The sequence below is a fragment of the Peromyscus leucopus genome, chromosome 10, assembly GCF_004664715.2.
Source record: "Peromyscus leucopus breed LL Stock chromosome 10, UCI_PerLeu_2.1, whole genome shotgun sequence".
Classification (NCBI taxonomy): domain Eukaryota; kingdom Metazoa; phylum Chordata; class Mammalia; order Rodentia; family Cricetidae; genus Peromyscus; species Peromyscus leucopus.
In genome coordinates, this window is record NC_051071.1 from 83,483,584 (window position 1) to 83,497,909 (window position 14,326).

General features: G+C 44.4%; 1 protein-coding gene across 4 annotated transcripts in view; it reads right to left on the reverse strand.

The window, feature by feature from the left end:
- The window catches only part of Rasgef1b (RasGEF domain family member 1B), a 525,537-nt gene that overhangs the window by 13,173 nt on the left and 498,038 nt on the right, over positions 1 to 14,326 (reverse strand). For 3 of the 4 annotated variants that reach the window (XM_037209192.1, XM_028873160.2, XM_037209193.1), the window contains 7 exons: positions 11,451 to 11,633; positions 9,738 to 9,860; positions 9,140 to 9,277; positions 3,595 to 3,810; positions 3,072 to 3,146; positions 1,356 to 1,451; positions 1,150 to 1,252 (listed from right to left, as the gene is read on the reverse strand). In XM_037209192.1, coding sequence (XP_037065087.1) covers positions 1,150 to 1,252; positions 1,356 to 1,451; positions 3,072 to 3,146; positions 3,595 to 3,810; positions 9,140 to 9,277; positions 9,738 to 9,860; positions 11,451 to 11,633 — 934 coding nt within the window. The remainder of the gene's footprint in view (positions 1 to 1,149; positions 1,253 to 1,355; positions 1,452 to 3,071; positions 3,147 to 3,594; positions 3,811 to 9,139; positions 9,278 to 9,737; positions 9,861 to 11,450; positions 11,634 to 14,326) is intronic. The other variant, XM_028873161.2, reaches the window with a different exon arrangement.

Genomic DNA, 14,326 nt, shown 5'->3' on the forward strand with positions numbered 1-14,326 from the left:
GACATTGCTACGAGAATAAGCTAAGTTCCAGGGTTATGGAATTTTTCCAATGCCATCTGCCTGCTCCAGTAGCAGATACCATACTGATGTGACGCCATAGGCCATATGCATCCCAACATGCCAGACTGCCTCCCCCGGTGAGATCCTACAAATTACAGCATTTTCCACTGCAGTGGAAAAGGGGTCCACATGGACCTAAATGAGTACACATATTCATCTCGTGACACCAATATTTCCATGTTTAATACCCAGAAGAGATTTCTAGTTGAGGAAAAACACAGACACATACACAGATCTTAAATGTACAATCAGATGAATTTGATAGGCATACAAGGTCATATATCTCCCCTCCAGTCGAGGTATGACAGGACATTCTATCATCCATAAAGTTTGCTTGGATCCACTTCTGGTCAGTTTCCCCCACCCCACCCTCCAGAGAATTCACAGCAGTGGTCAAGCGTCACCTGTTGTCAGATACTCATTGACTTTGTCTGTTCTAGAACTAACTTTACATGAGTGGACTCATATTGCACATACTCTTTTCCTGCCTCACCTGGTAAAGGTTCAGCACAATGATTGTGAAATTTATCCAGGTTCTGTTTCAGTGATTCATCTATGTTGCTCAAGAGCATTTATTGTCTGAGTATACCACAGTTTCTTCAGTCACTTACTTGTGGATGGGCATTTTGGGCTCTTTCCAAGTTAGGGCTATTAGGAATAAAGTTTCATTTATAATTCTAGCACAAATCTTTCTGGAGCTGTACTCACTTTTTTGTTTGTTTGTTTGTTTGTTTGTTTGTTTTGCTTTCCCAGACTGGGATTAAAGGGATCAAAGGCATGTGCCACCACTGCCAGGCTCGCTCGATAGCTTTTACAGATGGATATTTAGCTTACTAAGGAAAGAGGATACATACTGGCACCAATTTGGCTCAACCAAGCATTCCGAATGCTCTGAATTAACTCCAGATTAAAAAAGAATACAGTTTTCATGAAAGAAAGTTGTTTTTTTTTTGTTTTTGTTTTTGTTTTTGTTTTTTTTATAGTTTTTTTGTTTGTTTTTTTGAGACAAGGTTTCTCTGGAAAGAAAGATTTTTCAATAGATACATATTGCAAGCCCCATAAAACTAGTGTCCTCACAGAAATACTCACAGATTATTGCCATCAAGGAGTTGAAGTTTCCAATGTTGAAACACTCTCTAGCCACATCAATGAAATATTCAATCATTCTTGCTCTATGCTTCTTCTTCACGGGCTGTAAGGAAAATAAAAATGAGCAGGCAGGAACCCAGCACCCGGGCCCAACAGAGAGAAACTTAGCAGGGAAAACAGATTTGAGAAAAAATGAATTCTCTCACCATGCAGATTTCTGTTGCAACCAGGTAGCTTAAGCGATTAAACCACTCTACATAGGCTTCTAAATTTCTCGTTTTCTTCCGTTCGCTGTAGCAAGTCTACAGAGAAAGCAATGTGGACAGATGAGGTCTGTGAATACACGTGAATGCACTCATGAAAGTATCCATCCCTCCCTCCCAAGAAACTGCGTTACTCTGGGTGGCCAAGTGCCCTCAGACCCTCATTTCCAAAGAAGGATTTGTTGGTTAGTTTTAACCGTCAACTTGCCACAAGCTAGAATCAGGTGGGAAGGAAGTCTTCGTGGGGAATTTGGTTGGCCCGTGAGCAAGTTTGTGGGAGACTGTCTTGGCTGTTAATGGATGGAGGAAAGCCCAGGCCACTGAGGGCTGCACTGTTTTCTCTAGGCAGGGGGTGCAAACCGTATAAGGGGTGGAAGCTGACTGGTAGCAGAACAAAGCAAGAGAGTAAGTAAACAGCCCTGGCTGCACCTAACTTCGCTCTACTCCATTTTTTTTTCCTTTAAAGGTAAAAAACATTTATTTTTGAGGAACTTGTTACTGTTCATTTTTCAGAGAAAGCAAAAATGTTACCCTCCCTTCATCCTAGGAATAAATAAGGGCATACAATCTCCCCTTAAATCGTGGCATGTTTCTCTCTACTCTTGACTATGAGGTGTGACTGACTAGCTGCTTGGATTCCAACCTTGATTTCCCCTCAGTGGTGTTCTGGAATCTGGAACTGTTTAGTCAAGTAAGCCTTTTCTCCGTAGGTCACTTATTGTCTGGATATTATATCACAGCAACAGAGATGTATCTAGAACAGGCCGTATGCTCAAACAGGATGCAAATGCCAATTGCTATCAACACAGCAGGAGAGGCTGAGTGCGGGGGCTAGGAACCCCTCTCTAACATTCAGATGGGAACAAAACGTTGAAGCACCATTTACCCAAAGACAAATGGAAATCTACACCATCACTCTCTTGAGCAGGGTGAATGACACACTGATCAAAAGCAGAAGTTAATCTTATCTTGGAGTTCAAGGCCAAGCTTGAAGAGGTTCATCTCTTTCCTTCCTTTCAGAAGACACAAACAAGAAAGTCCACTAGTCTCCTTTTAAAAACATAGTCTTCACTTCCTATGCTGAGAAAAACCAGTCTAAGGCCGGATACAGCTGTAGCCTTGTCTCCCAGAGAGACTTCATCAGTAGACAAGTGGCCACAGATAGTCTAACAATTCAAAATGCTGCTACAGGTCAATCTAGAAGGGAAAAAAAATGTGCATGTGTTTATGGAATGTACAGTGTAGGTCCAGTACCATGTTCTTTATGTGTGTGCTTTGCCATGAAGCTGTCATGAGGGATTCACTTGCAGCAAGGGACCAGGCCAATTAGAGCTTTGCTGGGCAAGCTGGATGTACATCCTGTCTCCCCTGCCCCTGCCGCTGCCGCTGCTGCTGCTGCTGCTGCTGAATCACAGGCAGACCATTCTCTCTGACTTTCTTTCTGGCTTAATCTGCTAAAACCATTATGCTTTTATCATCTACTTTCATCACCATAAACACATGTATCTCACCAGGAAGGGCTTATTAAATTCTCCCGTAAGGAGGAAGTGATGGAGAAAGACCATTGTACAGGCACTTAGAGACCCAGCCCAAGAAAATGACAGTGAATCACACACAGCTAATAAAAAACACCAAAACAAACAACTTGATACTGATTACCTTATCATTGTCCAAAGGGTCCTTCTGCACAAATGCCTGAACGAATTCTTCTGGACCAATGTAATTGAGTCTCTCCTGAAATAAAAGCCAATAATAGTAAAGAAAAAATGAGAAGAAACAGATGGTCCCTTCCCCCTATTAATGTTGGCGGCATCCCCAAATTTCTTAAAGCAGATTATAAAATAAGCTTTTAGCCCCAAATACTTTCTTCATCTTCAATATGTAAAAGGAGGCAATGCTTCATAAGACAGTTGAAGAATGAACAGTTACAGGAAAATAATTAGAGGCGGAAGATAAAGAAGGTCATTAAACTCTGCTTTTCCCATCTTGTTTAATGTGTTTACGAGTAAATTCCCAGGATATCAGAAACATCCATATTCAAATGCCCAAACAAAACACGATTCAGCTGTTTTGTGGATTGTTTCCCTTTTGAGTTATTCTGACCTCTATCAGCAAACAGTCCCGTTGCCAAAGCAAACTAATCTGTGGCCTTGAAGGGTGAAGACGATAGGGCCTTCCTTACCAGCTCAATGTGAGTCAGCTGCTGGGCCAACGTGTAAGGATCGCTGCAGACGGTCATGATATCCCGCTGTATGGACTGTGGCTTGGTCTTCAGAACTGTGAGCCGGTCTGTGGCTGTGGAGCTGAGTTTCGCCAGGACTTCCTCATACTGGCTGAGGGCAGCAAGTTTTCGAATGAGACACTGCATCATCTGCTGGACATTCTTCCGGTATGTCTGCTAGGAAGAAAGCGAAGGGTGACATTCTTGTGCTGCACATTCTTTCCCGGCATTCTGCAACCTCAGACGCCCCGTCTTCAAATGCTTGGAGCTCGCTCTATTGGCTTAAAGGAGACCCAGACATGGCTTTAAAAACCTAGGTTGTTGATTGGCTTATTCTCTTAGGATGCTTTTGAAAATATAATTCCAGTTGGGCCTTGAAAATACCTCAGAAATGTCAGCTTAGCTATGGAGGTGATCCAGTGTAATGGATACTACAGACAATGAAGTGTTCTCTAGTGAGACTGGACCTGTTTCCTTCTGCTAGGCTAAACCACATGGATCTCAAAGCAGGTCACCCTCTCCCCATGTTTTTAAAGCCACCAGCATGGCCTCTCCATGACTACTATTTCCAACCTCACTCTAAGCACATGGAAACCACGGGACAAGAACACATCATGACTTCCCACTTCCCCGCCCCTGCACCTTCCTGATTCCCACATCCTACAGTGCAACTGGGTATTCATTTTTTTTGTTATCTGACCTATTCTTGACTCATGTCCATTTTTTCTCCCCATTCATGAGTCAATATCGATGTGTACAGCCACTCTGTCACATGGCAGCTGCCACCACAATGCTACCTACTATCAGATGCTCATGATCTCATCAGGCTGTACTTGTGCTAGACTCGTCAGGTTGATTTCAAAGTGTTTCCTGTATCATAGGTAAGGATCAACTCCTTGCCTTTTAAAACACTTGTTAAGGCAAGAAATGACTTCCCAGTCCATCCATCCATCATCCATCCATCCCTACCCCCTCCCTCCATCCCTCCTTTGGGTACACTTATTTGATATGGCGTTGCTCTTACCTCCCTTTTCTAACCCCAAGCCATTAACAGCACCTATCCTTCTAGGTAAGTTATGACGCTCGTGTTAGCAAGAGGAATGTGGGCTGACTCAATGCCAGCTGGGCACTTAAGCTAACAGTCCCAGAGTGTCTACCGATGCAGGCAGGCCTCTGCTTATGCCTCGGTGGCTTTTTAAAAGGTGCCCGATACCATCTGCCAAGATTAGCAATTTGAAAATTGTAAATCTAAAAAGTATAAATATTATCTTTTTTTCTAATTGGGCTTGGAGTATGTTTAAACACACACACACACACACACACACAGTAAGTGGAGGGTGAGGACGGGGAGTTTAAAGTCATCCTCAGCTCTGTAGTGTGTTTGGGACTAGCCTGAGATACGTAAGAACCAGTCCCCCACCCCACCCCCAAAAAACCACTCACCTTTAAACAACCTATCTCCCATCTAGGCCTAAAGCTGGAAGCTGGGATCACTCAAAGACAATGTGTCTTTCTTTGGCACCCAAACCAGTCAAGGCTAAGTAGCGTGCTACTTCGACCCCACCCTGACCTCACCTTCTTTAGGAAGACTGAGATACACTAACACTAACTTGTGTTTACTTCTGTCTTCTGTACCAAGTGTCCTTACAACTGAGTGTTCCCACTACTTCTTAAAATTACACAGATAGTTCCCAATATATTACTCTTCTTGAGACACTTCAGCTACATCGTGTACCATCCAGAGTAGAAAACACGTGTTATAAGGGTGCATTTTTACAGTCACTAGAAGCAGTTTACAAGAGTATCCCACAACTGTCATTACTAAAATATGAAGCACAGTATGGTGTGGCTAAGGGACAGATTGGTCAAATTTTTATAAGAAGAATCCAAACATTGCTAAATAAACACTTAATCTTTAAACCCACTGTTCCTATGGGTGTGTGTACCCGTACATAAATACATGCACACCAGAGGCATTCTGGGAAGATACACACAAAACTGACAACACTTGACGATATTCTGAGAAATAGGACTGGTATTTTTACTTTGTGTGAATACTCAGAACAGATTTGTACACTACTTGATTTATTGAAAATGAAGTGACAGGCCCCCCCCCCCCAGGGTCATTTCTTGGACACCACATGTATGAGGCATGTATAAGAAAGTTCTTTTTCACTTGAAAAAGCAAAAACTCATCTTTGAAATGTCCATTACTTTACATTCCTTCTGAGCTATTTCTATACCTCACACTTCACCTCTTTCCTTCTCAGGGTCCCTAACACAAGAGACTTTTGGTAGCAATGGCCATTTTTCTTCAGGTTACCACCTGAAGGTCCCGGTGGAGAGGCAATGGGCACAAGAATGGCTGAGTAGGGATATCCTGCAGCCTGGGTCCCCCGGGGAGGATTCTGACTGAGCAGGGGTGAGTCTGACTGAGCAGGGGTGAAGCACAGTCTGGGCAGCACGCTGTAAATGTACCCCACGTGATTCCCACAGGCAGCAACGGGTAGGAACCAGAGCTTGCCTAGAAGTCCGGGTGGAAGATTTGTATTCTCCACTAAACAACATTATTTTCAGGAAGGGGTGGAGGAACTGTAGGTCACTAGTGAGCAAAAGCAATAGCAAGACACAGCGCAAGAAAGTAGACAACAGGGCATGTTGAAATTGGTGTGTGGAGAGAGACGGATGGAGGGAAGGGGGTCCTGGGACCCTTTTCAAAGTCTCCCGCTTTCATCTGATTCCATTTGAGAAATCAGGTTCTGTGTAGTTAAGCATGCTTCCTCACTGAGTCATGAATTGCTAAATATGTGCTTATTCTTTTTTATAACTCTAGTTGCCAGAGACAGTCATTACCTGGCAAATAAAGACAGAAGTTCTTATTATAGAGACCAGCCCCTTAAGGAAGAGAAAATTGCATTCTACCCACTCCAGTCATTTGTCATGTAATTCAATCATTAGTTTCATTTCATGTCTCTTCCAGGCGAGGCCTAATAAACCACTTCATTTGGGGCAAATCCCCAGGGGAGAAGCATATTAAGCCAAATTATGTGGAACTGTCCTAGCAGATTCTAAAGAGCCTGACTAAATTATATACAGGGCACACCTGGATTCACCGAGTGCCAAAAAACTTCCCTGAAATCAGAGGCAAGAAGCAACAGGCCCCAGTTCAAACCCAGGCTTCTTCCACTGGGAGGAATAATGTTTCCCCATTCTCGTAATTGACTCCTTTGTCCATTCGTTCATTTCTTCTTTCACTCACTCATCTGTTCAAATATTCTGAGAACCAACTACAGGCGTTCAGAGAGGAGTTAAAGGCACCGTGGTGAACCATGTGGGCATGGCCTAAAGTCCAATGGGACGTCGAACAAGTACAAACCCCAGAGACCTACGAAACAAAAGGCATAAGAGCCAAGAATGGAGGGGCCGGGCTGTGACTGGAGTTGTGGAAGGTCTCTGAGCAGAGAGACTTAAACATGGGATCGGAAGGAGGCTGCCAAGACAATAAATGCATCACGGGCCTCTAACACATTATCACAAGGCAGTTAGTGCCATGATTTATGGACATGGGAAAGGAGCTAGGAATTTAGTGGATTAGCCAGAGCATACACAACTCAAGCAACTGTTATGTGTGGACCCAATTCCTAAATTCTGGATAAAAGCAGCCAAGAAAAGGCAGCTTCCTGTGAAGCCCTGGCCAGTCAAGGCAGGCACAGCCTCTACTTAGTCCAGTTCAGCATATTCCTAGGTAAATCTTGTTTCCCTAGTAATACTTTCTCCTGCCATACCATGGTGTTTCCAAATCACTGCATTTTATCTTAAAAACAAAACAAGACAAAAACAATCAAGTGTACCTTTCAGAAAGAAACAAGTTATGATTTCTAATTTCTATGTCTAAAAGCAACAACAAACAATTAACTGGCAGTATCAGTAGCTCTGTATAATTGAACTGAAAAGAAAAATGACTGTGACTCAGGTCCTCACCTTCATACAAAAAACAGCCCTAGAATGGCACTCATCTCTTGACCAGTTTATCTCAAACCAAAGCCACTGAGCCAACACTGACCCTGCAAGAGGCCAGTAGTGGTCACCCATAATAGAATGCTTACAGCAAGACCGCACTATTGGCCTTTCACCTCTGTGGGTGATCACTCACAGCAGGAAGAACCTAAGACAGGCAAACTAACAAAAGACTGTCCAGTCACAACCAGCAGGGAGTCCCACGTGATATCATAAAGCAACAGTGAAAGGATTAACTCCTGAGTTGAATGCCACGCAAGACAGCTAAGGGCAGAGATCTTAAGAGCTGGGTTTTCCCAATTTCATTGATCTCAGGTTAGGAAAATGGCAGTATGAGCATCCACAGGGATCAGGACAGGTGTCTTGAGCTGTTGTTTCTGCAGCACAGAGCTGAGAGAACCGCTTCTCCAGGGAGCTGCCATGGAGGGGGCAGTGTGTCAATGCAAAGGACATCCCTGCACTTCCAGGTACTTTGGCTGCCTCTCTCTAGGTGACAGTTCCCAGACACTTATCTGCCACACGGAAACTAAACATATCCAGCAAGCCTCAACAGACGAAGTTAGCCCTCAAGGCCTGCTTTAAATAATCCGTTGAAGCTGGTTAGCGCTTGCTATCAAAGGCTCAGTTGACAGAAGTGGATGACCTAAGAGACTTATTTTGAATCTTCACTTATTCGAGGTCCTAGCCTTGAATCAACTTCCGGCACCAGAATACTTGGATTGTTTCCTGCATGCCACCCCCAACCCCAGACATTCCCGCCCTAAGAATTACCTTTGTTAATTACACAACACTTCATGCTCTCCCTTTTATCAAGGCGTGTTCACTGCAAACACTATAGAAGAGCAAGTTAAGCCTCCTCCGCAAAACCCCTCCTAAGAAGGGTTTCATCATCACATGCCTTATGTATGCCAGGCAAATGTTCTACTAGGCCAAAATTTCTAAGTTTTCCATCGAATGCCTGGAATCATTAGTATGCTTTTTCTTCCCCTGAAAATTATATAACCAACTATATTACCCTTTTATCTGGAACGGACCAACCACAGCAGTCCTTTCCAGCTGCACTTGCTCTCAACACTGGCCTATGGGCTCCCCCCCCCCACAGTCTGGACTGTCTATTTCTACTTAAGAGTTATTAATATGCTATTTAGTGATATCTACTGTAAGTGTAGGCAGACACACAGAGAGAAGAATTAATATGTGAGCTGGGTCACATCTTTGTAGGAGACAGACTGAGGTGAAATAAAGTCAAAATGTACTGGCAACATGAATTCACGTGAACACAGCTGCAAATAACAACATAAAACTCCAGACCACACCATCTGAAGTGGGATGAAATGATCATTCCTCACTTGACACACCAAAAAGGCCAATACACGCCATGTAGAGGGCAAAACTAAAAGGCAGCGCCGACCTAGGTCAATCCAGCCCTGCTCCCCACCCAGGATCCCTCTGGAAACTCCACCCGCTTTCCTAAATTCCCGGGACCAACCTCCTCGCCGCTGGCCATTCTGTGCGCCAGGTCTTTTAAGTTTCTCATCATCCTCTCATCCCGGAAGTCATAAGGAAATGTTTCTGTCCACTCGGTCAGGAGTTGGAGAATTTTAGGTGCAATTTTTCTCATCTGGTTCTAGGGAGAAAAAGACGTCCACATCAGAGATATGCACCAGCATGGTCTGCATTAAATAAATAACCAAATAACTGTGTCACTGGCTAATGGCTAGCGCTGCCCATTCCCTGGGGTCAAAGCCGCCTCCATATCAACGCCAACTGCAGTTAACAACAGAAGGACAGAGGGTTCCTCAGTGACTTTTATACTGCTCGTTGGTTTCTTTCATTTTATTCTGCAGGGCTGGGGATCTGAGCTCGGGCCTTACACCTAGGAGGTAAGCATTCCATCACCAAAACACGTCTGCAGCCCTACACCGCCATCTTTACACCATTCCCAATTCCATATGCACGGCCATGGAGCCACTCAGGCACATCAGCCTGGGGCCAGGCTAGGGTCACTTACGGAAATCGTCATCACACCATCTAGGCCAGAGTTAGCAGATCTAATTAAAACCCATAAAACTCAAATGTCACATTACCTTCTCGCTATCCCCTTCACTCAGTCGCTGGTGCTCAACACACAAGTGGCAGACTTTGGCCATTAGCTCGTAAGGATGCATGAATAGGCGAGAACTCAGCAGGAAGGTGAATATGTATGTTCTCTGCAGCAAGAGAAAAAAAAAGTCGTCATCCTTTCAATCTCTCGGAATTCATGCTATCCCGGAATAGTATAACCGTCTTATACATGGAAGTTCAGAGGCTTCAGGTTCCTGTAAATGCCTGCTCGTGAAACAGCATAAGATAATTCCCCTTCATCTCACCTTATCTTTCCCCTTAAAACACACTAAAAATAACAGGATAAATTTGACTCCTGAAATGATCCGGAGGACATTTTCTTATCTGTCTTTGGGGAGCCAGGACATATTCATTTTCCAACGTAATCAAGAAGAATGAAATTCAGTCCAGAGAAGCAAGACTGGCTTCAATGTGTTGCCCACACCGAATAAGCTTAGGTGTCCACATAACTATTGTAACCAATGACAAGCACACAACTGAGAAACAAAACCCACCTACCCTACCCGCATTCAGAAGAACCATCGTCCAGTGTGCCCCGTGTAGCGCATGGTGTTTGTGTCACAACTCAACTAAGAGACCTGATAAAGCGCGACAGAACATGACAGCCTCTTCTTTAACCACACTGTCCCCCAGGAAGCCAGTGAGGAAGCAGCGCTTATTTGTACTAACAGTTTCAGGCTCTCAGTGAAAAGAGGAATTCCATGGATTGTTTGCTTCTCCCAAGCCTCCTTCAGCACCTTTAGTGGTTCATAAACACTTGCTGTACTGAACAAGGGACTCCTTTTACTTTTGACAGCAAGTTTTCCCCGTGTGGGAACATATTTGAAAATGCTATGCAATGAATCACACGAAGATAACTCAGTAAGGAACATGGGGGTGAACGACCATTGGCGAGCACGCGCTCTCCTTTGCACGACAAGGTTATTATTGTCGTTATAAAAACTAATAAATGTGGTCTCTAGGTATTTCCATGAACTCACCGTCAATAAACAGCTGCCCAGTAAACCCAACCTTCTTGTCCTTCTAAATTCAGCTCAAGACACAAGAAGGGAGGGGAACGCACTTGACCCAGGAGGGAAACCTGGTTTGACTGCTGGCACTGAGAGGAGCCAATGTGTAAATGGGGTGTTGGGTTTCCATTCTCCACCCCCCTCTGGGAACAATGAAGACTGAGCTAACGTACAGCAGCTTTCCTGGGTTAGAAAGCGCCATCTGTACAAATGTAGGCTATCAAGAGAAGGCCAAAGTGAAGCCACCACCACCCGATGTCCAATCTATATGTCAGTGCATCTGTGTGTAACGTCTCTCTCTGTGTACTTTCCCTAGTTACATTAATTTCATATGACAGGAGCACCCAATGCTCTCTCTAATTTCGTTTGCATCTATGGAACGAGGAGTAGGCATGGATCAAGTCTACAAATCTCTCTTCATTTAGACTGCCTAAAATGTGGTGGACAGACAACTTAAAAAGAATCAGATGTGAAGACTTTGTCACAATCTGACCCATCCCCAGGCTCAATTTGGTCTCAGAACTTTCAATGATCACTGTGTAATTCTTCTTGGAAAAAAATTCTTAGCAACCAATGTAACTCCACAGCAAGGATAGAATCCCTGCATAGTGAATGCCGTTTCTAATCCATACCAAAAGTGGGTTTCAGAGGAACATCAATACCTACATCTGGATAGTAATCCACATTGGGTACTAGGTGCTGGATAAGTGCCTCCAGAGATCCAGAAAGGAGGTTATTGTCATGGTAATACAAGCCTCCACAGCTGTCCTCTGCAGACTGGTAGAGATTTCGGTTGTAACCACTGCTGTCAAACATGGCTGAAAAGGGAGGTGTCTGAGGCATACTTTCCTAAAAGGAATAAAAAAACAAGAAAACACAGTCATCAGTGACATGTGACATGAAAAGTAAGATTTCATCAGTAATTCCTGTCATAGTGGAAGGCAGGCAACTTAAGAAAATAGCTGTGACACAATGTCAGAACTATGAAGAGCCAAAGTGCTCTGAGTTCACATGTACACACACTTTCAAGCAAATATTACCAAATGCTTAGATCTAGCCTGGACTTAATCTGCATGGCGTCATTTTCACACACACACTCCTTTACAGCCACCCGTGAGCAGCAGTAGAGAAGCCTGGTTCCCGTTGCTGAACCTCACCGAGTCAAGGATTTTCAAGTCAAGACGACACTGGGCTGAATTAGACAAAACCTGAGGAGACTCTGACAGGCACTGGACCTGTGGAAGAGCACCAAGGCTGAAGCTGAAAAGCTTGTAATTTGCAGGAGACCCGGAATGAAAGTGCACAGCGTGTGTCTTTGCCCATGTGTGTCTAACATGTGTTTATGTTTGCGCACGTCAAGAGATGTAATGCTGGCTCCCCAGCATGTTATTTGCCCTTTGCTCCTCTCCTCAAATCTCACGTTCGAGATGCCGTGTGTCCTGTGTGCAAAGCCTCCGTCTCAGGCAACAGGCAGGCCGAGAAGGCACTTTCTATAGGAGCAGGGCGTACTACCTCAGCCTAGAGAAGTTGCTCTTGCCCACCTGTGGTTGTCACTCATGAAGCCCTGTCCGACAGTGCTCAGTGCAGGCCAGAGGCCATCCCGTTATTAGTTGGATTCCTGGGGACCTAGTGCAGGGTTCTGAGAGCAGACTCGGATTTCTGGCTGTGTGTCTGGACCATGGAGGCATTCAGGACTGGCGGAGTCTGGAGTCTGGGGATTCGGAGCTGAGGGAAAGCCAAACCTATGCCCAGGACTGACAGGGAGCAGCTTGTGGTGGTTGTAGGAGGACACAACCTGGGAAAATCCTTCTTTTCAAGATGCTGAAAGGTATCTGCACCCAAATGAGGGGGTGGAGCTTAGTCCTCCAGCAGCATCTGTTCCACCTATAGGGATGGGGTGGGGGTGGGGCTAAGAGCCTCATAACAAGGTGGTGTGGTGTGTGTGGCTTGGGTAGGTGGTGCCCAGGGATAGGGTGTTAGAACAAAAATCTATAATGCCAACATGGCAAATAAAAACAGGAAGAAAGAGTATCAAGAAAGATACAGAGATATAGAAGTACTGGACATGGTGGTGGCGCACGTCTTTGATCTGAGCACTCCGGAGGTGGAGGCAGACAGACCTCTGTGAGTTCAAGGCTACCCTGGTCTACGGAGTGAGTTTCAGGACATCTGGGGCTAGTAGAGAGACCTTGTTTCAAAAAGAAAGTAAAATAAATAGCTTCATATTGTGACCTTTATCCAACCAAAAACTAGTACAGAGAGAGAATGTCTAAAAGTCCCATAAAAAAACAAAACACTGAAAATAGGAAGAAAGTTAGTTATCCTTGGGAACCACTCCACTGGGATTTCACCACCTGGGCCCCAGAGTTATCAGTGTTGTGTTTCAGTTAGGTAGGACTAACTAGATAGTCCTAACAGCCAAATGTCGCAGACTCGACCATCAAGTCATCTAGTGGATGGTTAAATAATCAGGACAACCACTCAGATGATGAGACCTGACTTGCAGAAACTGTTAAAACAAAACAAAACAAAGAACTCTCAGTGTTATTGTCTTATATGACATAGGAGTGAATTTCTTTCTTCTTCAAATTGCCACTTTTCCTGAATATAATTCAGATATAATTCACTTGTTACAAATCGTTGGTCCCTAATGAGACGAAGAGAGGAGCAACCCTTGTTCTCAGAAGCTGGGCCCAACCTCACACTCAGAGGCAGGACCTGAGACGCCAGCCTCACCTACGCTACTTCCCACGCCCCGAAGGAACCTGATCTGGATGTGGTTGTTGGTATCTTAGAACAGCTTCCAGCAGTGGCAGCCACACAGCATCCTTCACACACAAGATAAAGAATAAGAATCTGGGAGATGGGAAGTTTGACATTGCTACTCAGTTATAACTGAACCCAATCTACTCAAGTGTCTTTGGGAGATGGTCGGCCAGGACCAGAAAAATAAAAAAATAATAAACATATAAAAGGGCCACAGAAACTGTTTGAAAAGGTAGAAATCATTTCAAACTACAATCAATTAGAAGTAGTAGGTCAAGAGGACCAAGGATGGCCCAGAGGCTGTGGGGGCTGGAACTCAGTGGTAAAGGTTATCCTGAGTGATTAGGACTGACTGTAAGAAGCCACAGAATAAGCCATGTGCCCTCACGGTCAAATCCAAACCCCTCTTTCTATAATGTGGGACCTGGGGCTCAGGAAGGTGAACTGGGGTGACCAGGCTAACATAACACAGCCATGTGACTGCAGTACAAAGTGTGTCTCCAAGGAATCTTGGCTTATTAGTAGTAAAGAGCTTACCGGATAGTCCCAGATCAACCCAGTCCCCTTTCAAGGGCTCATCCCCAAAGCTATCAGTATTTGTAATTCTTATTTACTCTCCTGTAAAGTAGATAAAAACTTGGACTCCAACCCCACCCACTACCCCCTAAATTCAGACTCAGTTCTGGAGAGATGGTTTAGCAAAGAACATTCACTGTTCTTACACAGTTCATAGCACCCACATGAAGGCTCACATCACAAAAGGCTCTAACTCTAGT